Source organism: Athene noctua, chromosome 7 (assembly GCF_965140245.1).
Source record: "Athene noctua chromosome 7, bAthNoc1.hap1.1, whole genome shotgun sequence".
Classification (NCBI taxonomy): Eukaryota; Metazoa; Chordata; class Aves; order Strigiformes; family Strigidae; genus Athene; species Athene noctua.
In genome coordinates this window covers 29,048,818-29,074,681 of record NC_134043.1, presented here as the reverse complement: position 1 = coordinate 29,074,681, position 25,864 = coordinate 29,048,818, and the positions used below count along the sequence as shown (strand labels likewise).

The following is a 25,864-nucleotide window of genomic DNA, read 5'->3' as shown; positions in this document are numbered from 1 at the left end:
GCCCTCCAGCACAGTAAGCAGTGACAGGCAAGCCTAAGGAGCTCGCACACACAAACCTCTTTTGTTTGTTCTTGGGGAATCATGTCCATATGTGAGCAGACACAGCACTATGTTCCACTGGAGCTATATATAACATGAATTCTTCATTAAGTTTCATCACTTGTAAAAATATGCAGGAGCTAATCTGCCAGTATTAAGTATTTAATAGTCTGGCATGTTACTCTGCTTCTGATGCAACTTCCCATGTTAGTACAGGGATTCCTCACTGGAGAAATTCCAGCTGGAGAGATTTATTGTGTCAAGGTCTTTTTCCTACAAACTACTAAGCCATCTGTAATGATTATTTCTCTATAAACCTCAACGTTCATGCTAAAACAGGAAGGTCACCATCTCCCCTTCTGCCTGACCTTCTACATCAGCTTGCACCAACAGAGAAGACGACTTCCAGTTCCTTCCCTTAGCTTCATCAGAAAACACAGAGCTGCAGATGCTGGGTCCCACACTGCAAGGACAACAACCTGAGGCACAGAGGGTTCACTGAAGCTGTGAATTAGGTAGCAGCTCCTATCTAGCAGCACACCCACAACACCTGCACTTAAGTGTACTATCAGTAAATCTATTAATTTGCATTTTAGGACTCCCCAAAGACTGCAAAAGTGAACAGCTAGCTCAAAGGAGGCAATGTGACAAAGCAGCATAGACCTTTCACAAGTAGTTTACAGATTAGCCAACTTCCCAAACTCACTGCCCAACTAAGGGTTACTACAATGACCTACAATGGAGCCTGAAGGTCTCTGTCTCTTTGGGCAGGTAGTCTTAACCCAGGTCTCTTCCTACAGAGGCAATAAGTTTTAAGATTCTACCATTTTAAACTTCTGGTGGGAATAGAAAAATTCTTTCCAAAGGCAGATTCAACGTCCTGTCTCTTCTCCGTAGATTGCATCTGGTTTCAAAGGGCTTCACATGCAAGAAGCTACCATTACCTATGATTGTATTGGATGAGGCTCCTCAGGTTTACTGAAAGTTGTTCATTTACACCTAACCAGTGTAAACTGTAAAAAACATAAATCGAAGATATTCTTGATCTGCTATTACCCAACATCTGCCCAGGCACTGTTTTGAACAAATCCAACAAGATCAGGGTCAACCTCTGAGTGTCTGTGGCTGCTCTTAGATGAAGGTTATCATTCCTGTAATTTGATTTTTTACAAAAGCTGCGGTTGCAGAACATCCCTGGGGAGATGCTGTGATTAGCTTTAGAAAGAAAAAGTTGGAAAAAGGAGGATGCAATTTTATATTTGCATATTTTAAATACTGCGTACTTTGTCAGGGCATACACATACACCACATGGCTGCGTGATAAAGCAAAACCAGGAGGCTCAACAAATTAAGAAACTCACACCTAAGTTGCGCTGCCTTTCATCTTTCAGTAAAACACTGAGTAACAACTGCATTTTGCCTGGAAAGATAAATACTAAATCTTGCATTTACATCAGATGCTAGTGTCAAAGGCTTCCTTACTAGCCAAAGCTCTGAGTTGTTAACTACTAAATGGCTAAATGACAATGGCTGTTACTAATCGCTTATTGAATAATGAAAGTGACACAACTGATAAAAGGTTTCAATCCTGGAAAAAAATGATTTATAGTATTTCACTCTACTGGCACTGTTATTTGTATGACAAATGGTTGGACAGACACCAGTTAATCTCTGCACACCTCCAACTCTGATGTGGCAGCTTCTGCCGGAGCATCCAAATAATCAAGAACCGCTAACAATACAGCCATGCTGTCGCGAGGGGCTGAATGCCGGTATTTTATCAAGGCTGATCCCCAAATCAATTTACGCAATGGGTTTTTTTTTGGTTGGGTTTTTTTTTTTTTTTTTTGGTGGGGGGAGGGAGAGCATGGTGGGAAAGAGGAGGAGTTTCTTTCCCATAAAAATGGGAAGATGCAGCTTGCAGATAGGTAGATCGGCCATGCTCCTCTAGCACAGAAATGAAATCATCAATACAACTAAGGTATTAATGATTTCAGAAAGCTCAGTATAGTTTATAGATTTTTCTTGATGGCAAAATCGGAACTGCAGCATCATACAGAGCTGTCAAGACTGTTAGGTTGTAGCGTAATATCACACTGCCTGCTGTGTACTGCAAATCTCATTTTCCCCTCAGATGGGAGAGAGGGATGTGGCTGCTTTTGAGGCAGTATGAGACAGGATTCTCCCCCCCTCCCTGCCTTGAGAAATGAATGAAGCTTTATATTTATAAGCAGTCCATCAACAGTAGCTTTATCTCATTGGTTATATCAGTATCATCCTACTTCCTGCAGAAGTCAAACCTATTTTATCAAGCCAGTCTTTCAAAAGCAGGAAACCTCTGAGAACTGGTTTTCCTGGAGTTTGCATTCTCTTGTGTTATTTTTCAACTTTGTGCCCAAAATTTGTTATTTTTCTTATAAAAAAATCATACTGACTTCCATGTGATGAAGAAAACCAGCCTAAGTAAAGAAAAAAAAACATATAGTGAGAGAATAAAATTCTTATTTTGCCAATGAAACAAATGATGGACCGAATATTTTTATATTCACGTGATGCAGTCAGACTGGTATGTACATCACCGTAGTTCAGCACCTTGCAAATGATTCACTAAAACACCAACACAATCCCATTAAGTTTAAAATCAGCTTCACATATAGCAGCAGTACTAAGATAACTTCATCGTCTCATTTGCTGTTAAAAAAGTTAAATTTAAAATAAACAGTTTATTACAATCCAACTAAACCACAATTAAAAAAAAGCTTTTATATGAATGCCAAAGGGTCAGGCAGTCTCATCATGTTTAAAGATTACAAAATACTTCAAGTGCCCACATAGATTACAGCCTACACAGACAACTTTTCACTCCATTCTCCCCATCTGCACATATAGTCCTTAAGGTAGTGCAGCCCTTTGCAAAATTTGCCTTTGTAGGAGGCCAGTGGTAATGTACTTTGATCACCTGTGTTCAAGACATGAAAGAACATTTTAACAAACAGAGGCTGAGGTTCACATGAGGCAGACACCAGGATGGAGAATCAGTAAGAGTGGATGCTGTGATGGGTCTTCAAAGTGAAGAGTGGCAGCTCATCGTTGATGTGATACAGTAGAGGAGGCCTTTGGGAAGGACACCAAGCAAAGCGTGACATGGGAAAAGTGACGGGCTGAGGGAGCGACTGTTGTAGCAGCATCTGGATACAGCTGAATGGGTACCACATTCATCAAGGCCAGGAAAAAAGATGCTGCAGTGACTGAGATATGAGACAGTGAAAGAATTCCGAGTCAAAAGATGAAGCCCGGATCACATACTTCAGCAATACTCCAAGAGCTAAAGATGGCATTTTTCTAGGTCACAGTGACATGGAAAGGACACAGCATTGCAGGGTTTAAGGTAGTTTGTCAGCCACACGAGGAGATGTGCACCCAGTGGTGAGTTCGGCTACAGAATACAAAGCCCCACACAGATGAATCTGGGTCGGCCAACAGAAAGACAAAAGCTCAGTCTGTGTGCGTGTCCCCTGACAAAGCAGAAGTAGCAAGAAGAATTTTCTTCAGAAGGCCTAAAAGATCCCTGGAGAGGTAAAAATCTTACAGGCTGCACTCCTGCTAACAAGAGAAATAAGGACGGAGCATGAAGACGACTAACATAATGGGAAGCAAGATAAAAATCACCCACAACACCAAACAGCATGTGGCTGAAAACAAAACCCAAGTCAACTCTTTCCTGTGCTTGGATGATGGATACCCATTTATAACTATTTCTTGTGATCTACTGGTTAGCTATTTCAATCCTTATTTAAATTACATTGATTCTTTTTCTAGTGCTTGTACAACTTTCTTATTTTAAGTTCACATTATCAGGCGGGACTAACTTAATATATTTGCTCTTGAAAGATATTTGCGATAATGTAGCATTAAAAATCACTCAGCTTCTCAGCTTTTTATCACTTGACAATCTCCTGTAAGATATTTAGACAACTCTGTTACTTACTCTGCCAATGGAAATTATCTTCTATCAAATCACATATCAGCCTTCCTATTATTTTGCACAGGATCAATATGAGGTTAAAAAATACATAGATTCTTCAAGAACCTTTCCCTCTTTTCAGCTCCAAGCATATTTTTTTTCCAGTTGTCTGAAACATTCCCACTGCTACAAGATCCTTATATGACAGTTGATTAGAAAGCTCTAAGTCAACTTTGTAGTACTCCTGACCACAGCTAATCTGGTTGTGCAGATATAAATAATAATAATAATGAAATAAATACATAAACAAACACACACTGTAGATGTTTAGTTGATGCATAACTGTTTTGAAGTACAAATTTAAGGTAAGGTGAATTCTTATTTTTTCCACTGATAGAAAGTTTCTTGCTTTTTCCTTTTTGAAATCATGATTCATTATTATAGTCTTGTATCAAGCATTGGATCCCTATCATGGCTAGAATTTATTTGTTGCTGATGAATTTAAGAAATTCCTCTTTCATCAAGCTTACAGACCTCACATTCTACAGACCATCCATTCTTTCTAATATCTTTAATTTCCTTTATCAACAATTTACATTTCTTATCTACTGATTCATATTCATTATCATCACCTTCACTATCCTTCCCATTAACACTTTCTTAAATTGTTTCCTCCAGTTCCACTTTTAATCATAATGCTTTTTAAAACACAAGCATCCTTTTCAATGGAGAATTGTAGGTCTCTTGCACTTAATCTTTCTTAAACATTTTCAGATAATTCACATCACTATGTTTAACCTCTCCCCCCCCACAAATTCTCTCACCATTGTTCATGGTTATAGAAAGTAAGCCTGTTAAAATCTTTGCGTTTGTGTACATACATATATATGTATTAGCGAAGAGAACTACACTGTGTTTGTTCATGACGGAGGAATTAGGCTCGTCTTGTACAATCTCAACTTCGAGCACATGACTTATTGCCCAGGTGGAGTGAGACTAATGACATTTAATTATTTACTCTGCATCTCCTAGGCATTGTAAGGTATTAGCATGACCATGCTGTATTCTTCTAACCCATCAATCAGCCCTCTAAAAGAAAGCAGAGGCTTTCACCCTTCCACGTGGAGTTAACATGCAGGTAGTTGCAGTAATTGATGGCACAGAAAAACCATGAAATGTAATAGTAGATTACTGTCAAAACACTATGCAAATATAATAAAGGCTGATAGACGAGCAGATTCTTTTTCTTATTGGGCCTAGCTGCATGTGCACACAAGTTAAGGACTGCTTGCTTGGCGGGCAACACCAAATGGGTTTGGTAAAGAAACTTGGCATGAAAAACCAAGCAAAAGAAAGGTGCTGTTGAAGGTAATACAGAGCCTGCTGATGGGAAAATCAGAGCTACCAATCACAGACTGGTTTGCTGGATTCCTTCCAGAATGACAAAACACACTTTCTCCAGGTAAGCCATAACATCACCAAGAGGATACAAAATCCTTAAAAATGCCGTAAGCAATACAGTCGGCTTTTCCTGCTTGAAATGGGAATACACTTCATGTACTGAAATATCATGAGTAATTGATTTAAGCTCACAGGTTAGTATTACTGGCAAACGACAGAACCTCAGCCTATTGACAGATTTAGCATACCTGGCTGGAAAGCAGTTTCAACCAAAAAGTGGAGGGAAAATAATGAAACCTGTCCCCTCAGACATACAGATGAGATATAAACAGGGATTTAAAAGGAAATTTTCCTAGTAATTCTCTTGGCCTTTCCACAGTTCTCATTTCACCCTAGTTCATTCCTCCCACGCCCTTGCAAAAGTGGCTAGACTTCTGACTTGTATTACCATTACGGAGGCCACACGGTGTTTGGCAGTACCTTTTACTTGCAGATAAAAATCTCCATCTCCTCTTTCACCAAAGCTTTTTAAGAGAAAAAAAAAAGGGGGGGGGATAAAAAAATAATCATTTTGCATTTGTCAATCAAAATCTCAGGCTTCAGCATACTATGTTGGTTGATGTGTTAGGTCAGACCTACAACGCTCTGAAAAATGAGTACCTGGCAGGGACTAAGAGCTAGGAGATGACAATTCCTAGATGCTGAACGTGGCGTTGCCCTTGAAATGACAAAACCCCTCTGTACCTTGCAGGGTCTCCGCGACCTACTTCGCTCTGGAAGGATAACTGGAATGAACAAGAATTCTCTCCTCCTAATGCACCGCAGAGTTAAGTTTCTTGTATATTCAACATCCTCCTACAAGCAGGACCAAAGCACAGAACAATTTTCACAAGCAGAGCCTCAAAGAGACCAACGAGCTGGCTCCTGCGTTGCTCAGAAGATCATTTTGGATTTTATTCCAGCTCTGTTCGGGCTCTGGGGGACAGTTTATGTCAATCTTTTCTTCTTTTTTCAAAAGTATTGTAAGTTAAACTTTGGGCCTAACAACCTTGACAGCGTCCCTTTACATTTTTTAGACGAGCCATTGAGTAGCATTATGACAAATTATGGGACCTGATGATATGTAACAAGAACATCTCCTCCAGTCAAAGGCTGTGGAGGAAATAAAAAGCCTGAAAGAAATATTTCTGGCAAAAAAAGAAACTTTTTCCTCTTCATTAGTATAAGGAATTGCAGATGGTGAAGTACTTCAATTAACCATGCAGTAGGGTTTTCCTTGTACAACGACTGCATTCACTTAAGACAGCACGTAGAAGACACAAACTCTTCTTTTGCTTGTGGAGCTATACAGACAACATGTGAGAACCTTTGAAAAATCATATTATATAGAAGCAAAGTTGCCTTTACGTAGTATTTTCTGTACTTCTTTGCTATCACTCTGCATTACAGAAATAATCTGTCAATGTTTCTGTCAGAGTCAACATGCCTCTGCATTTATCAGCTGAAAGCAACAGTATGCTGGGTGTGATGCCAACTAGCTGGTGAAGAAGCTGCTGGGATATTTTGCAGGCAGAGAAGCAGCAGAGTTTATTACTAATAAGATTATTTACAAATATTTTCTAAGTGTCATTAGCTATTCACCTGGGAACAGCTTTTTAGTAACATTCATAAAATAAAGAAAAATAGATGAACTATACTGGTATTTTTATTACTAAAGGCAGCAGATAATTATCTATATAGTTAAGAAAAAAGCAAAACCCTACTTCCAATCGCCTCCTCACCTATTTTTTCATGTCACAATAGCTCTGAACACATCTTGAACTCTTTAGTTGGTAATAAACCAGAGTACTGCACCTAAAACCTTTGGTATGTCACATTTTGCAGAAGCAGATCCTGATGCAGACCTGCTCTTAGGAGCTTCAGCCACAGCTCACAATCATGGGTCTAGAAAACAGCAGAAGTCAGTAATTATGAAGGTAATTCTTACCCAAACCTCAGTCATCTTCAGAGTAATAGTTCTAACTATAATAATAGTTCTAATGTTGTTTAACATGCGTGCGTAAACAATACAATTTTAAAGGTAAACACCTGCTCTACTAGTCCACTGTTAGACATAGTTTCATGTTATTTTTGTTAAGATCACAATGTAAGTCAAAGCTGGAGTCTTCTCTTTCATAGCGGAAAATCTCTCCATCATTCTTACATTCCACTCCTCCATGGGGCACTAATAGTCTGTGACCGAAGTTCACCTTCTCACTTCACTTCAAGCATCAAAAACTCATCTACAAGCAATGGTGACCTCATTATTAATATGAGTTTTGCCTAGGCAAACTGAAATCTAACTGTATACACAGAGTCTGAGAGATAAAGAATATAGTTGACAAATCACTAAAAATTAATCGATTTTTGCATTGTCCTTATAATCACCATGGATCCTCACACCAGATTAAGTAATCTGGCAAGTATTAACTTACATTTTACCTTATTATTAAATACATTAAGTGCATATTAATCTATGATTTATTACAATTAGGTTTGTTCTAATTTACTTAAACACCAAGACCTCTCAAATATTCTATGAAACTCACGTATGTTGCCTGGCAAGTGGGGATTTTTTGAAAACAATTCTTCAGGAATCCTTGGTGATATTTTAAAGATCTTGATTGTGGACTATCTACCATTTATAAGAGCTTAGTTTTAGGATGAAAATGTACACATGCGTTATTTGTACTATTTCAGATTAATTTCTCATTTGAGGCTCCTACTGCTGAAATATTTTGTATTTGAACATACTTGAACTCTCACAGCATAATTTCTAAAAAGTATATTCCCTTCCAAATATTGCCTTCAATCTCTATAATTACCTCTACTATTTTATATATGGTTCTACAGATGCCTATTTAATACGTCAGTATGTAATTAACTATATAGCCTGCTGTGAAGCCCCAAGAGCACAGCTAAACAAGGAACGGGAGAAAATGTAAGCATTTTTGGGCTGAGCCGCATTACAGAGGGAACTCTCCAGTAAACCATTCTTGCAAAGAAGTCTGAAAGAATAGAGATGGGGTCAAAGAGAAAATGGTAGTGAAAACAGAAGTGATGGAAATGGCCAAAAGAGCAAAATTTAATCAATTTTCCTGCAGTATGCTGAGATTCAGAATCACAGAATGGTTTGGAGGTTGGAAGGCACATTCAAAGACCATCTAGTTCCAACCCCCTGCCATGGGCAGGGACACCTTCCACTAGCCCAGGTTGCTCACAGCCCCGTCCAACCTGGCCTTGAACCCTTCCAGGGAGGGGGCAGCCACAGCTTCTCTGGGCAACCTGTGCCAGGGCCTCACCACACTCACGGTGAAATTTTTTCCTTGTATCTAATCTAAATCTGCCCTCTGTCAGTTTAAAACTGTTGTCCCTTTTTCTGTCACTACAGGCTCTGGCAAAATGTCTTTCTCCATCTTTCTCAGAAGACCCCTTTATATATGTTCATTTACAGGGAAGAGAAATATTAAATGAGCACAAGGAAAATTAAACTTCTGCAGACATCATTCTGGTCCAAATAGTGGATGGTACACCTACACTGCACTAAGTTTGAACTGATAAAACATGTTTAGTACCTGCATAGAGGAGAAAGCTGAGGTTATTGCTACAGAGATCTCCCAGGATGGCATTTCACTATGGGCAGACAGCAATGCACCCTTGAGCTATAGGCCACAGGCCATATCCCTTATGCGACTGGATTACATCACACGTGATGCTGAAATGTCAACTCCACATGAAGAATATTTCCCCTTGACATACTGAGGTCAATAACTTGCAGCTGAAGCTGGAATATGAAAATCAATGTGTAAAATTTTCCAGCCCATCTTACAGGTAATGCCAGCTGTGTAAAATCATATTAGAACTACCCACCCACATTTCTCTGCAACTGCAGATGACACATGGCAAGAATGCACTGTGAACCCAAGGTAATGAGTCACTGGAAATGGAAAATATGCTTGATAACACTGTATTCAAAATACTTTTCTTTTTAATAATTTGAAAGTCAGTGTATTCCTTAACCAAACAAGATCCAAATAAAGAGTACCAAGGAAAAAAAAAAAACAGTTAGCACTCAATTAACACTACTGGCTGTGAGGCATCTACAGAGACTGCAAAAATATTTTAAAAAGCCAGTAACAAGCAGAAAGATGTGTACTAATCACTGGATAAGTATTACATGATTTCCTTCACTATATTCATCTTTCTAAGCTCAGACTGCTGAGACATTTGTGTGATAAACAGCATGTCTCACCAGAAAATCTGAACTGTTTTTTTTTAAAAAAAAGTTATTTATACCTGACCATTCACAGCCCACTGACTGGCAGCCATCCAACCAAAAAGTAATTATGTGTACAACAATGATGATATTAAGCTCAATATAATAGGATGGCTTCCAATTTTAAGGTTAAGTAAATCATGAACTGTACTTTTATGTATAAATATGTTGGTTAAAGCATTCAAGTTGTCTGGAAATAGGCTAGATCACTTTGGTGCTTTGTTTACCACTACAATGTATTACCTTGGCTGAAAAGCAGTGGCATTTATGATAATCACAAAACAGTCACCATCACTAACAATTTTCAAGTGATGATTTAAAAACTAAAATATCCTTTTTTTTGCCCCCCTTGAAATACTAGCTTGCATGACAATTGCACACTGTGCACACAGTCACTGAAGTCCCAAAAGGAGGAGCTTGGGAAAGGAGAAATAAAAGGGAGCTGAAACAGTCTTCAAGGGAGCTGCCAATTCCTTGTCAAATGAAGCAGTCAGAAATACTCCAGCCTAGCTTTGTAATCCATCACCACAAACTGCAGCACTTCCTCCCCAGATTAAAAAGACAGATTCAAAGCACTGGGGAAGGAGGCGCAAAGGAAGTCAAAGTCAAGTCAATGCCATATCAGTTTGAAAACCCCAATGAAGAAGATGCATGTGTGGCAGCAGAAGCTGACGAATGCCAAACAACCATTTCTTGGAAACTGGAGCCTACCAGGTGAGAACAATATCCTATCAAACATTATTTTTTATTTCCGACATTTCAGCATCCCATTCAAATGGGAAATTTGCCATGGTATATCTGAGCCTCACAGGAGTTGTCGTCACTGCATACATGCTGTTAACTATGTTATGAGATGCCTGCAAGCTATCTTCTGCTACTAAGGAATCTGTTCCATCCCTGTCTCCTCCCAGCCCTTAGATAAATAATCCTTCAGGGAAAGCATGGGTAGAGTTGATAGCAGGCTCCAACAACTCCGTATACTACTTAAAGAAAGTCAACAGAGCCAAAGGTGTAGAATTTCTCCCCCTTAAAAGTTTACCTTTGTAAGGCCTTTACCTTATTGATGGAGGCCAATATGAAAAATTAGAAGCTGAACATGAGCCATGAGTTGTTTACTAAGTTGGGCTCTAAAGGCTTGGTTCAAAATCTCACCAAGCAAGAAGACCCAAGGCCCCCCAGCCTGAAAAACCTGTGTTCTCAGTGCAGGCAGCACACAGCCATCCTGCCTGCTGGCACAGCAATCAAGCACACATAGGTCATCAAATATATAGATTGAGAGAAGCTTCTCTTCCAAAGAAGGGAAAAAAAGATTCTCATAGCTCTTGTGGGCTGCCTAGAAGTAGTAAAATGTTACTACAAACTAAAACACATAAATCCCGCCAAACTAGGATATGGAATCTCATACAACAGCTGAACCCAAAATCATTGGAAGAAAACCCAACAGTTCTGTTTCAAATAGCAAAACCCCACCAAGACCAACTATTTATTTTACTCTTAATTCTGATTTGGCCCCTGCATGGGAAATGAGAACTGATTATAAAGAAAAGAATAAATTAAAAGAACTAAAGCTGTTTTTTAAGGAGTAGGACTGACCAGCATTGGATTAGTTTTAGGAAAAAAAAAAGCACTCCACAATCCAATTAAAAGGGAAGCAGTAGAAGAAGGGCAGTGTCCATAAGGAAGGTCTCACTTGCAAGTTTAAGGAGCAACTGAGCTTTTATTCACATTTCGCCTGTTTAAGCATCCCTGTAAATTGTTGGACTTGGAAGGAAGCAGTTCCATGAGGGAAACATTTAGTGGCAGAAACACTTTCAGAAAAGGCTGAGACCCTGCCGTGTCTTTTCACAGGACTGCTGGATTATTTCAGCCAGCAGTAGACAGGTAGAGCAGAATTATACTGACAAGTGGAAATAAAAATTTGGGGTGCTACGGGAGTATTTTGACTCCATCTTTTCACTGCTGGTCACAGCACATTCCAAGCAGGGGAAACAAGCTCTTCATCTGACGCCTGAGTACAATGTTGACGCTAATATAATGTTGTACTTCAGCCTACTATAAAGTCTTACTCCCATCTCTCCAAGCTACATGTACATCCCAAAACTAGATACTCAAATATGAGAAACAAGATTGGTGATAATGGAACAAGAAGCATAGCTTATAATTAAATATTTTCTTACATGGTGCTTTGAGTTTGATATGCATGCCTTTAATGATTCTCTTTTCATTTCAGAAGGAATCTGAATTAAGAAAGATGTGACATTTTTATAGGCAAGAAATTAACAGCAGCCTAATCAGCCTCTGAGACAAGAAAATCTAAACTAAGGACCCAGCTACCAACCCTTTGCTTCTTTTAAAGCGTGCAGATTTATCCTCATTATGGGATGAAAACACCACTTGCTCTGCTTGGTAACATCGTCTTCATGCCACTTGCATATAATCTGAACAATCGCTGGAACAGGTGCCAAAAGAGACATGTTCTTGCAGCTGAAGGTTAAACTGGATTAATTTCGAAAACCTGAAAATTGATACGCTGTAATTTAACATGTGCTCAACATGTGTGCTCAGCAGCAACTGAAAATGAAATATCTTAAATATTATCAAACGTTACATCATTAAATATAAATTAGATGGAAACAGGGGAAAGCTAAAAATTGACTAGGAGTTCAGCTACTCTAAATGGCTAATACGTCCATTTTTCACCTGAAGCCCTCTCCAATACAGTTTTGCCATTAAGCAAAAACCTAAAGAAAGGTAATCAATTCCAACTAAAAAGCACTTCTCCCAGAATGACTGCACTTCAAACCCCTGGCTGGCTGCCAGCCCCCCCAGACAACAGCTATCAATGTTTCTGACTATCACAGGAGCACGAGGGGCCATGCATAATTGACTAGAAGATGGGCTAAAACTGTGCCCAATCAGTGTGTGATCAAAAACGTGTGGAATATTCAGCGCCACTTGATTACATGGAGGCACGTCCTTTCGCTCTCCTCATGAAATCTCTTCAAGGTCCAGAGTACTGTAATAAGATCATTACTGTCAAGCGGTACGAATCGCAGGCAATGAGTCTTGGGATAGGAAGTCATACTTCACAAGCTCCTCTGGTCTTTTTTTTTCCCCTCTCCCTTTTTTTTTTTTTTTTTGTATTTTACTGCGTGTTGAGGCAGCAAGGCGACGAGGTGACAGATAATGATCACATCACTGTGTGGCAACTAGAAAGGCACTTTTAAGAAAGAGCACAGAGAAATCAGCTTAAGAGAAACTCAAACATTTTTTTTTTTGCTTTTTTTTTCCCCTCAAAAATTAAATAGAATTAAACTGTGCAGTATTCTCCTTTCATGAATTGTGATTTAATGTCATTGAATTTAATCATTTGATAGATTTTCATATTATACCAAAGCCTATTACCTCACAGACAAATGGCCAATTTTCTCCATCTCATGCTCACAAAAGAAACCTTTATTAATTTTTTTTTTTGGGGTGTGGGGGGGTGTGTGTGTAGGAAAATGTCAATGGTGAGGCCTGTTTAAGTTTTCTTTTTACCTACTCCTTTCACTGAAGTTGCACACTACATATAATGCATAACATCTATCACAAGTAACCTATCTGTAAAGAGAAAGGTGGAGGGATTGAAAACATGAGATTAAAGCACAGGATATAAAACAAACATGCAGCAAGCTCAGCACTGAAATCTCATGCACAGCACGCGTATCTGCAGCAGGAACTTCATATGGAAAGACAGTATCTGCTCACTGAATTTGACAGCTAATTTAAGGCAACTACTTGATTAAAACTTGACAAAACAACATGGGTTTGGAATGACTGACGAGTCAAGAGTTTGAAAGAAAAAGAGGTCTACGTTACTGTGACAGCGTTGTCTTGTAAATGCCTGACATCAATACCACAGAGCATCAAAACTGGAATGGCTCTGGAGTTGCAGTTTGTCAAATGGAGAAGGCGGCTATGATCAGACAAGAGCCTACTGCTTAAGGGGAAGGAGATGTCAGTCTAGTTAAGAACACCCACCCACACCACCTAAATCTATGGAAGATTAAATCGCCTCCCATAGCGCTCTCCACGTGGCATTTCACTCTCAAGAACCCCACTCTCTCATATTAGTTGGTCACCTTTCCAAACACACACCATTCAGAGACTCCTCCTCAGGGCAAGATGAGGATACCCAGCTCCACACTTCACAGACTCTCATGAGCTCTTTCGCCATGCAAGAACCAGAGGTGCACAGCACTTCTCAATGCACATGTTGCTGATACTGCAACCTGTAGTCCAAGAAAGGTTGAAACATCATGCCTAGCTGATGTCAAGCCCCCCTTTGAAGATCATCATAGGAAGAGGCTAACACCCATTAAAATAAAGAAGTGAGGGGAAAAAAAAGCTTAAAAACATCAATCTCAGGATTAATAGATAATTTTGGAAGAACCAAAATCACAAAGGGATCTCATACCAAAGCACATACTGAATCCAAAACACAGCACTATTCTAGCTACTAAGAAGAAAAATTAACTATCCCAGCTGAAATCAGGACAATTATCATCTCTTCAAGCAAAACTACTTTAAATTGCTCAGACTTTTGCATATTGCCCACTTTTCTTAAAGAAAAAATCCTGGGATAAATATGTGCATATTCAACAACTTTATTTAATAAAATTGTTCATATACATCATCACCTTCCTCAGTTTTGGTTTGGACCTGCTTTTTAAAAGGTGTCACAAACATTTTGATAAAGAACCAAAACAAAAAGGGCAAAAATGTTCCTTGATCTATAGGCTGTCATTTTATCCTAAAGTCTAAGAGAGCTGCAAAAAAATCTCACCAGCATTAAAAGGGAGCGGAGGAAGCAATTGGCTGCAACTGGTGGAGTATAGAGTCTATCTGCATGCAGTAAAACTAGCAAATTCCCCAAATCTGTAATGCCTACAAGGTACAAAAGAGAATGTTAGACCCATGATGCTTGGCAAATCCTGTGCAGGCAGACTCTTGAATTGGAATCAGTTGGAAAATATCATCTTCACTCTCATTTCCCTGTAAGCAGACAGCAGACATTTGGTACACCTGAATTCACAAAACTTCATCAAATGAGACTTTCTACATCTCTCATGCTAGATGCCAAGACTGGAATACATTTATTCAGAGCACAAAAGGGAGATGACCAGCAAAGCTGTGTATTTGGGAAAGATCATCACTTGTTTCACCTGGATTTAAAGGCAGGTGTGGTTTTACTGTCCAATGAGGTTCTTCAGACCTGGAGCAAGGAGGCTGTATTTTCCAACACTGCTCAGATAGGTTCTTAGCCCTAAGAATGCACGAGTAGCAGCATATATTCTGCAGGGCTTACCCGTAATTGACTAAAATGTAGGGTTCTGCAATAAAAAAAATTACTAACTTGTTATTTCTACATTCTGTTCTGTATGTACCATGTGATTATGAGTTCTTTTTAGCGTAATGCCACGAGCATGTTTTATAATCCCAGGGTAGATCAGACCTATTGACACATTCCCCCCTGAATTCCAGGTTTGAGCTATACCTGGCAAACTTCCACAATCAAGCCATTGTCATTAATCTCACGTTACATATTATGAATAAAAAAATCATGCCTGTAATCAGCTGGCATTCCATAAACCCTCCCATCAAAGCTGCCCTGCGCCTCCTAAGGCAAACATCAAATTTAACAAGGCATGCCATAGAGAAGCAGAGCCTACAAACAGCCACAACAGGCTGGGGCAAAAGATCCATGTAGCCTGCTATGCTTTCATCAGCAACTAGTGGGAGATGCCTACAAAGAGCAGAACAGCACCAGATACAGCAATACCTTGCAGAACAGTCCATGGTTGGGGGACATCTTGGGAGAGGTCGTAAGAGACCATGGATTTTTCTTCTTCATATTTGTCTAATCCAGTGCTTTTGGCTTAGTTGCTTAGTGTCTTCTGAAGGGAATTACTTAGGACTTCCACTCTTTAAAGGAAGCTTCTTCCTAGTGTGTACCTCCGTAGCTCAGTTCCAATAAGATGATGCATCCAAGAAGGACAAAGCATCCTTCAAAAATGAAGTCTTCCTTCTACACCAAAATAGCCTGTTCATTCAAATTGTGACACCTTGGCTCAAGAGTTTTGTTATGTAGTGAACAGGAGAACAAAGTTATACTTAACACAGTGACCTTATTTTAGTCTTTTCATTTACTATAGTGCTACAATACATAATAATCTCATTTTATCCTCAAGATACTTTAATTTAGGCATAGAGATTCATAATGAAATTACATGGTCTTATGCTCTGGAAAAACTGGCAAGGAATATTTAAAGTAGACACTCTTAAGTCACAAAATGGAATTAACTTCTCTATCAGGATTAATATTTTACAAGTACTTCTTGATATCTTGTAAACATCATCTTGTGGACATCAGGAACCTCCTTCATAATCAAGGCCTCTGTCTCAGGCTGACAGCATAGTTCTAAGGACACTAATTACCTGAAGCCAGTAAAACACTAAGGAGTCACATATTTTCATTCAATCATAAAGCTACTTAAAACTTCTTCCTTTTCCAAAAAATCAGGCCAAATCGCAGTGCAGCAGTTGTACTAAAGATATATAGTGCACACTTCTGCAGTCACAACACAGAGCATCTAATGTACTGAGTGGGACAACGTTGCAGAGAAATGTAAGAAGAAAGTGTTATCTTTCTGTAGCTATCCAGATGCGCCAGTGCGCACAACCACTGCCAATTACATCCTGGGACTCAACCTTTCCCGAATCGCCTTTCCTGCTGACCACCACTGCGACACTTTTCCTTTCAACCAGGTAGGCGGAACCTGCAGCCTCTTCCGACCCTGAGCTAACAGTGGTTTTAAAGAGAAGAAGGAATCTTTCAACTTGTTTAGCCTGCAATGAAGTAGGTTAAAACAATAGATGAGCTTCACCTCCCTTGTCTTTCACTCCTCGGCATCAACATAAATGTCTTTCAGCAGCAAACCTTTCATGTCAGATAGGCTGTGACGACCGAGGCTGAAGGTTTCCCAACAAGTGACCTTTATGCCTTGGTTGAAAGTAAGTCTCTGAAGATTCGGTCTACATTTTATTAATTTCTGCCCTCCTGTTTCTCAGGTGTATAGCAATTGGCCAGTACTGTATCTCCTATGAAGCAGTGAATGAAGTTACTGATGATCAGTGGAATTACAACCAGTGTTTTGACACTGAATAGGTGATAACCTCCAAGACACCCGCAGTACGCTTAAATCAAAACAAGCATTTGGCATTACAGACAACAAATATGGTCACACACTGTTGATATTTTTTTTTGTAAGTTCTAATGCAGCCAGAAGAAAATACAGCTAGATATTTTGCTCATTTTTGTTTAGTTTTTAATGCCAACTAAGACTGGGTTTTTTGTTTTGTTTTGTTTTTAAGACATTTTTACCTACAATGAAGCTAAAAGCAGAGAATAACTAGATCAGGCAAGGCCTACAACTCGTCCGAGATAATCAACAAAGTAAGAATGCATATACTTACTTAGCAAACCACACTCCTAAAATCTTACTAAAAGGAAGATTGTTAAACTCCAGATTTAGTGACTATTAGCAAAGCAGACCTTGGTTCTCTGTGTGCAGTAAGAAATTCAGCAAAATGTCACTTGCTGAGATTTCTGAAATGTTTCATGCACAGGAGGACTACACAAATGACATTACGATCAACAAACTGTATATGAAAAGAATTCAGCGGTAACCCCAAATGAATTGCAAAGCTATTAAAAAAACCTCCAACCTTCCTATCTGTTTACACTGCAAACCCTCCCAAGTTCTAAAAAACGTTTCTTCTCCTCATTCAACAATGCAGTCAAAATGTCACTTTTGTATCAATCTCACTTTAAATACTGCTGAACATTTTTTAAAACTATGGGATATTTACTTTCCAAAACTTCAGGCACTGAATAGACCAGGAACAGAAACAAAACCTGCTCTCACTAATCCATCACAACATGCATAGACACACTCCTGTTGACATGGGTCGCATTTGGGTTTTTTACTTTTTTGTATATTTTTTAGAGGAGTAAAACATCTCTTAGCACTTTAAGGAGAGTGTAATTGCAAAAAAAAATCGGGTGTGGAAATAATGAAGAAACAACTGGTTTCCCCTGCTGAATTATCCTGACTCTGTGCTACTGCTTTACTGCCCATGGGTAAGTCCCTGCCCCAGGCTGGTGTGCTCAGCCCTCATGTCATTGCGGCAGTAGCAGCATCCCAGTGCAGGCTGTACACCATTTGACAGTTGATTTATAGGTACTAGGTAAAATAACTAGGATGACAAGATTACCAGGAATAAATTTTGTGGAGTTCCTACATGGGCAACATCTACTTGCCTGTAGAACTGCAGTAGTACACTTAATTATCCTGCAACAGACTGAAAAGAGCTTTTACTTGAAGAAGTTTTGGTGGCAGCTTAGTTCTGTGCATTACTTCAAGCAACACAATCCATACAGGGACCTTGACATCTAATAGATTTGATTCCAAAGGTTACAAACTCTTTAATAGGTGAGCAGTTTTGCCCTTGCGGCAGCTGCAGGTCAAGATATTAGATTTCACATCTTCCTTGCAGAGAAAAGGGAGTAACGATGCTGTGACTTTTTGCGCTGGAAAGGTTTCTGAACATGCTGTCCTCTGACAATGTCAGAAGGTTTCTTCCAGACCATAAAAAGCCAAAAAAAAAAAAAAAAAAGAAAAAGAGCATCAAGTAAAAATATATATTCCTTTATCATGGTGCTTAATTAAATGTATTATAAATATTAGCATCAACAGTGTCAAGTCCATCTGTCAAAGGAAGAATCTACTCTCCCACAAACACTATAGCTCATTGTTTGCATCTGTTTTATTGAATAGGCCTCAGAGGCAGTTCCACTAGATTTTCAAAATTCCCAATTAACTTTTTTTTTTTAATACCTGGTTAGAGAAATTTCATTTTTTTAGTTCAGTCTGTCCTCAGCATGCTTACTAGAACTACGCACCTCAGGAAATGTATGTTAAAACTGAAGAAGACTATGCACAGAGCCGTGTAAAAAGCCAAGCATGTTTAAATCATTTCAGCATATAGTGCCAAAGGTAAATCATGGGGATGCTTGAAGGATTAGACTAAGGAAAGGTTAGGGTGAGAAGCTGCAGGTAAAATGCACAGGTTTTTTCATGCATCATATCCTGCACATTCAGCTGACAGCAGTATTGCTTCCAATTTACACAAAATATCCAATTTTCAGCTATTATACAGATTCCAGAGATCGATGCTAAGAACTGCATTTCCCTAAGTTGCTCTGTCGTTCTGTTTTTGGGATCGCTGAAAGGAGCCAGGAAGTCTTGGGAATAAACTGACATCTCTCTTGGATTTTTGTACCTTGTCCCACCCTCCTGGACTCAAGTTCCCATGCAGCTGAGAAACCACATGAAAGCAGTGAGATTTTTGCTTATTGCTAAAACAAATGAGAAGTCTGACTAAACCCAGTTTTCCATTCACAAAAAACAAATGAGCATATTTCCATTTCCAACTAACCTACAGTTCATCTTCAACACTCCCTGAGATTCAGAACAGAAGAATGACTTCACTGTTATAAAACCTGCATGTGAAGAACACAAGCTTTTGAAACACCTTTACAAGTTCACTCCAGAAAAAAAAAAAATAAAAATCAACAATTTCTCAGTAAACTGGGGTTCATCCTTAGCCTCAAGCCAGACAGTGTACACCTATAGTTGGGGGCTACACTGCACAGATCAGAAAAGCACAGGGAAAAGCAACTACTTTATAAGAGGCAGAGAACAAATATCTTCAGTTTAGGAAAACAGTTCTAAAAAGAAATATCAAAGGTCCTTCATTGTCTTCAAAAGTTCTTTAGAAACCAGTGATGAATAACGCGGAACACAGATTGATGGAGAAAACACAAGAGTTTGCAAAGTCTACTGAGTTGCTAACTACTACTCTATGATCTTATCCTACTAACCAATTCCTGTTTCTCAGCTCCATCTGCGAATGGGAACACATTGCTACGCTTGTTTTTCCTGCACTGTTGAGAGAAAATCTGCCTGGCATCTCCCTGGACGAAGGAGCCAATTCACCCATCTACCTGGAGGCAGCTGGACCAGCCCTACAGCAGACAGCAACACTGGCCCCATTGGCTAGAGCTTCTAGTTAATGAAATACTTGCAGGGCACGGATGATCCAGATTTGATGCTGAAGATGGCCATACCTTGGGCTTTCTATAGCTCCTGAAGTCTCAGAGATGGATTGAGGGCAGGTGGGTTCAAGCTGGCATAGCCATGAAGTTTTAAAACTAACAAGAGTAAGAAAAACAAATGCCAGGAAAGGTCTTTGTGAAGAGTATGTCCAAGAAAGCTTTTTAATTTTTTTACTTGTTTTCAAGCTGAAAAATCTTCCTGTTATCACTAGCTGTTCCACTAACTGCAGCAGCACAAGGATACCAAAACAGACTGGGCTCTGAGCAGCTATTCCTCTTTGAAACACATCACTGTATAATCCTGCTCTGAGCAAGTTTAGACAGCATGGTGGGAAAAACACTGCTGGTTGCTGGCACCTTGCCTAATGTAAGCATTCCTGCTGCTACCCTCAAAAACACTGAGAAATTTTTTCAGTGACAAGTTCTGTACAGAGAACTAAAAAAAATTTCTCTCTGCGTTTCATTGCACTGGAAAGGTTTCACAAGAATCTGGTTCTCCAAAATAGGAATTGAATTTTAATTTTCATCCAACTGCAGCACAGTTGCTTTAGTATTTTTGTTGCTGCAACAATTGTCTCGGAAAACCTGTAGGAAGATAAACCAAGTAAGATGAAGAATCAATCCCAGAAAGAGATGGCTGTGCATGTGCAGATAGTGTGGAGAAAGAAGAATCAGCATGACCTTTATGGAAGGGCATAAGAGAGATGAGCATCTGTCCTTGGAATTAGTGAATCACCCTGGGCTCACTAGTGTCCATCATCGTGATATCTGAATACTTGGGCAGAGGTCAATGATCAAAGCAGGCACGTTCAAGGAGGAAAAAAAGACCACAAAGTGCACTAAAAATGCTAGAGTTTGCTGAAGACCAGATTTAAACCTCACTGAACACCTAAACTTTGCTACGCAAAATGAAGGAACCCAGAATTTCTGTTTGAAAGCTGACACCTGAAACATGCCTGGACCCAAAGGGAGGCAACATAAAATCCAGAATCACCCAAATTATTTAACTCTGATCCATTGTAACTGTCTGAGAATAGCTACTGCCGGAGGATCCTCCTCCTCCTTTTCACAGTGAGCTGAGGATTTCCAGAAGGAAGGAAGATAAGGTTCTCCCATGATTATCACCAGAGTCTTCTGTACCCTCTTTTTAGTAAGTCACCTGCCGTATCTCAAACACTTGATCAAAGCTGCCAAGGCAAAGCATGCATCTCTCAGAACATCTTCCTTTTGCTGTTTAATTTGAATTTGAGGTCTTCAAAACTGCAGTAATTTTCTGAGGGTTTAAATCTATGCTTACAGCGAGTGTGGAGGAAGAAAAATCTAAAAGGGAATCTTTGAGGTCATTGGACATACTTGTAGCCAAGCACTGGAGAACGCAGAAATAAGTCTATTCCTGGAGAAAGGCTGAATTACTGAACTGAAAACTGCTTAGAATTGCAAGACAGATGTGAAAATGCTACATTCAACTATTTGGAGAAAAACCCCTGACAGACTGAAGCATTTCAGACACACAGCCCACTAGCAGGAGACTGGCTTGTGACACTTCCAGGACTGGAGTTATTCCCATCATTCAGCATCACAGGAAGCTCAGAGATCGACACTACCTGTTCGGTCAACCATAAAGCATACCAAATGTAACTTCTAGCTTGCACCAACACAAGTAATGGGAAATACAGACAAAGGTTGCAAGTGCCCACATGCCAGGATTTGGAAAAAGCAACCCCCAGCCTTTGTTAGCCTTACTAGAAAGTACTACGTGGGAATCTACAATCATTAGTACTTTTGCTGAGATGCCCTTTTTCTAAAAGGGCATGGAACTCAAGCACACTTCACTGCTTTTTCCTTCAGCTACCGCTGACAGACGAGGCTGACTGTCCTGTCAGGCATCTCCTCCCAACCTTGCTAAGGATTCAAGGGCCAGGGAGATTAGTCATCTGCTGAACGATGCCCAGAGTTCCTCTCACACATGGCAAGTATGCTGTGTAGAACGTTGCGATTCCATCCTTATGGCCAAGCGCCACAAGTGTTTTTCACTGGGTTGTGCTTTAAAAGAGATGTTATAAAGACATATATATAACAACCACTGTGGCCCACCCAAGACACAACTGTAAGCCCCAAACCAGAAAAGAGTGCCCATCTCAGAAGACATGTAAGAAGAAGCAGATCAAAGAAAACTGACGGGTTAATGTAGAGATACCAAGACTGTAAAGGAAATGTTGGCACTCACTCCTGCTTTTAATGCTCCCTGTGTATTACTTAGTTGCTGCTTGCCAGTCAGTTCTTGCCCTTCTGGAAGCGTATTTATCCCATTTATATGAGAGGTGACAATTCTGTTGAGTTACCACAAAAGGATTTCAGACTGGCATGTTATGATGCTGGAAGACAAGGAGAACAGCAAGAGAAAACAGAAGGATGCAGTAGCACGTACACCCCACTCCAAGCAGAATAGGGATTTCGGGGGCAAGATGCACAACTGCACATCCCCCGTTGCTCGCTGCAGGTCAGAAGTCTGTGCCTGTAGACCAGGACCACACAGGCTCCAGCTCCAGTAACTTGTGAAAATAATCTCCCCGGGAGAAAGAAAACATACACGTATTAACTACTTAGAAAGAAATTTTCAAAAGCTCTTGATATCCAGCTGGTCTTGATTCATATTGACTTCAACAAAATAGTCTTGGACCAATGTCGAGCACTCTGAAAAATCCCCTCTATAACTTGCCATTGAGGTATGAAAATAAGTGGGGCAAAAGGGATTGTTAGAAAAAGACGACAAATTAAAAATGAAAGGTTAAAATGAAATTTGGCTTCAGGCCATAAACTAGGGGGAAACTAACAGTAAAGATAGTTAAATGACTGGAAAGAGAACGCAACAGGAGCTATTATGAAAAAAAGCTGATGGCTTTTAAAAAAGGATTTGTATAGATAACTGGGGAAATAAATTCCGTATGTGAAAGAAGTGCAATTGAGAAATTAAATAAATGGAAAATAAGGATGACTAAGTAGTAGTTAACATGCCCCTTCTCAGTTGTATACTATTATCACATCTATTTTTAATGTCTCTTCAGCTGTCCGCAATTGTCATCCTTTTTTCAGAACTTGTTCCAATGCTCTTTGATACTGAATTAGCTGTTTTTTACTCTCCAATGCTTACAACTGCATCTTTTTCTTACTCAACACTCCCCTTTTCCGACAATGTTATTCCATTGTCTCCGTTTTTCATCTCTTCTTATATGTTGACTTCCCAGTTTCTGAGCTTTCCAACTACCCTTGTTCATCTTTTTTTCTGGAGCTCTTTTGGTTGAATCCTAGCATGTTTCTTTTCTTCTTTTCTAAAGATACAAGCATGTTTTATATCATATCTGGCTACTGTACACATTGTTACCCCTTCAGAAGGGCATTGAACAGCTATAGCAGTGTTCACGTTGGAAATAGTAAGCTAAACTAAGGGAAAAAAGAAGTTCTTTTTGGCTTTTCCTTTCTGGTTCTTAAAAAAGAACCCAAACATTTAAACTCTCCCCTTTTCCTTTTTATCCTCAAATAACACAATCTTTCCATGAGCAACTGAATATTCAAACAATAACAGGCATCAGAAGTGTTTGTGATTCTAGAGCTCAGGATGTGTCTAAGCAGAAGACATAACATGAGATTTAATAATACTGAAAAAATACACAAGTTCTAATGTGATGTGTGGGCTACTGAGTGAACCTGACTTTTTCCTTCTTTTTTCTTCATAAGTATGCCTGTGCCTTACCTTTATGGCTAATGATGCTCCGTATTAACTTGGGGACACTTTTTTATTAAAAAAATTGGTTCCAAACATGTTTCAGACAGTCTAATTCACCATCATGATGCCTCAGATTATTCAGCTTCATCATTAAAAGATCAGTCTTAAATTTCTCTACTTCAGTACAATTCTCTTCACCTGCTGCAGGCAAAGCCAATGGTGTAGTTGAGTTGTACTTAACAATGGTCTTTGGAATGGTATTTTCAAAATTCAGACTTCCACCAGCTTACCTTCAGCTGTGCCAGAGATACCATCAGCTTTGAAATTGCTGGTGCTTTTCTTCCTGCGGTGTTTCTTTCTGTTGGCGTGAGGTGAAGGAGGTGGATCAAGTTTAGGGCTCGTTGTACTGGATATACTGGGGCTTGAACACACAGAATCTCCTAACCCGGTGTCTGCAGTTTGGGGAGAAGAAAAAAAAAGGAAGAAAATTTAAAATACTGCATAATTTAAATTAATGATTGCTAGAATCCAAGATACAACCCCTTGCTGTCTGTTAGCAGCTAACTTCTTGAGCTCATTGACTTCCAAAGGCTACAGGAGAGTCTCCTAACAATATCCTCTTTCAAAAAGATACAAAAAGGCAACTTGGCTGAAGTTCTGATTCAAGTCCTATTAAATCAACGGGACTCTGCATCAATTTTAGAAGCAGACCAGCTGGAACTGACAAAAAACAATGGGAAATCACTTTATTATTTCCAATTGCTTTCTTGCAAAGATCTTACTGATACTCAAATCAACTTGTATCCCACTAGGATATTTTAATACATAATGGCACAGAGATATCTCAACATCCTCTGAATGCTATCTGCTTTTATTAATAATAAAGACAACACACATAGAAGAGGTGGTAATGGCAATAAACATGGGAAAACAAGGTGTGTAACTCATGTATACCTGGTACAATTAATACTGTGTGATAAAGGGTCACTTACTACCTACTCCCAATGAAAAAAAATAATCCCACGTTCAGTGTGTTTGGTTTCCCAATGTATTAGCTATGGTAGCACAACATACAATAATTTTAAGAACTAATGACAAAGCAATTTTCTCCCCCCACCAATTAGCTCGCTCAACCAGATCAAAATTAAAGGTTGATGACACCCCCTCTCGTAAGTAGAGACCCGCAGTCTCTTCCCTGGTTCATGTAACGGCTGGTAATAATAAATGCCTTCTCTTTGAGTAGTGCTTCTCTTTTTCAGTCAAGAAACATGTAAACATTATTTAACACAAGTTTAGTAAATTAAGACATACTTGAAATTTCACTCTCCATCTGGGTCCTTTCACACTGTAACTATTCAAGTAATTTTAACCCAGTATTTTTCCCCCAAGGTTGGTAATATTATTGTAGTTTAATTGCAACCAATCTTTTGGTTAGGATTAGTGCTAAATGCAGTTCTAGGTTTTGGTAATTTAAAATTACGAAATATAACATAATACCCTACACTTCACTTAAAGTCCTTGCTCTCATTTAAAGTGAAGCTGTTCCCAGAACCTTGGGTAGACACCACATTGCACTTAAGTGCAACACCAGGGTTGCACTTCAGACGAAGTCAGAAAAATATCGTCAGAAACTATTTAAAAAACAACCTTTGAGGTTTTTTTGGTAGTTACATCTCCACACAAATGCCTATTTGACAAAGAAACACTTATTCTGTGTTTTTTTGATTCTATTGAAGTTTACTTACTAATTACCCACAAAGAACAGTTGTGCTATAAGTTATTAGAGGGGGATAAATTATGTAGCTAATTGCCTGGCAACAGAGACCAAATATAAGTTTTATATTAAGGATTTTTGTTCTTTTCCCTATGTCTGCTATTTTGAAACCAATCATCAGGCATTTAGCCACAAAAGGGAATCATGGGAATGTATTTACTGTATATCTATATTGGAGATTTTAAGTATTTGACCCAGAAATGCTCAAAGTAGCTATCCTGAAAGGCTTTGCTGTCTCTCCACGTGAAGAAGGTGGCAAACCCTGATGAGAATTCCATGCCAGTGCTCAGCATGCTCTTGGCAAAAGCGACACAGATGTCTTTGGCTCCCTTGATACTGGAAGAAGAGAAGATGCAAAAGAGGATGCCAGCAATACAGAGGCATGTCCAGTGATGCAAGCTGGTGACTGGTAGTTCTAAATTCTA

The 25,864-nt window shown here is 39.3% G+C and overlaps 1 protein-coding gene across 14 annotated transcripts in view; it reads right to left on the bottom strand.

Moving 5' to 3' along the window:
• Positions 1-25,864, bottom strand: part of AGAP1 (ArfGAP with GTPase domain, ankyrin repeat and PH domain 1) — a 396,570-nt gene that overhangs the window by 72,988 nt on the left and 297,718 nt on the right. For 13 of the 14 annotated variants that reach the window (XM_074910246.1, XM_074910247.1, XM_074910249.1 and 10 more), the window contains one exon: positions 23,956-24,117. The exons of the other annotated variant lie outside the window; for it this stretch is intronic. In XM_074910246.1, the coding sequence (XP_074766347.1) occupies positions 23,956-24,117 (162 nt within the window). The remainder of the gene's footprint in view (positions 1-23,955; positions 24,118-25,864) is intronic. 14 annotated transcript variants of the gene reach the window in all.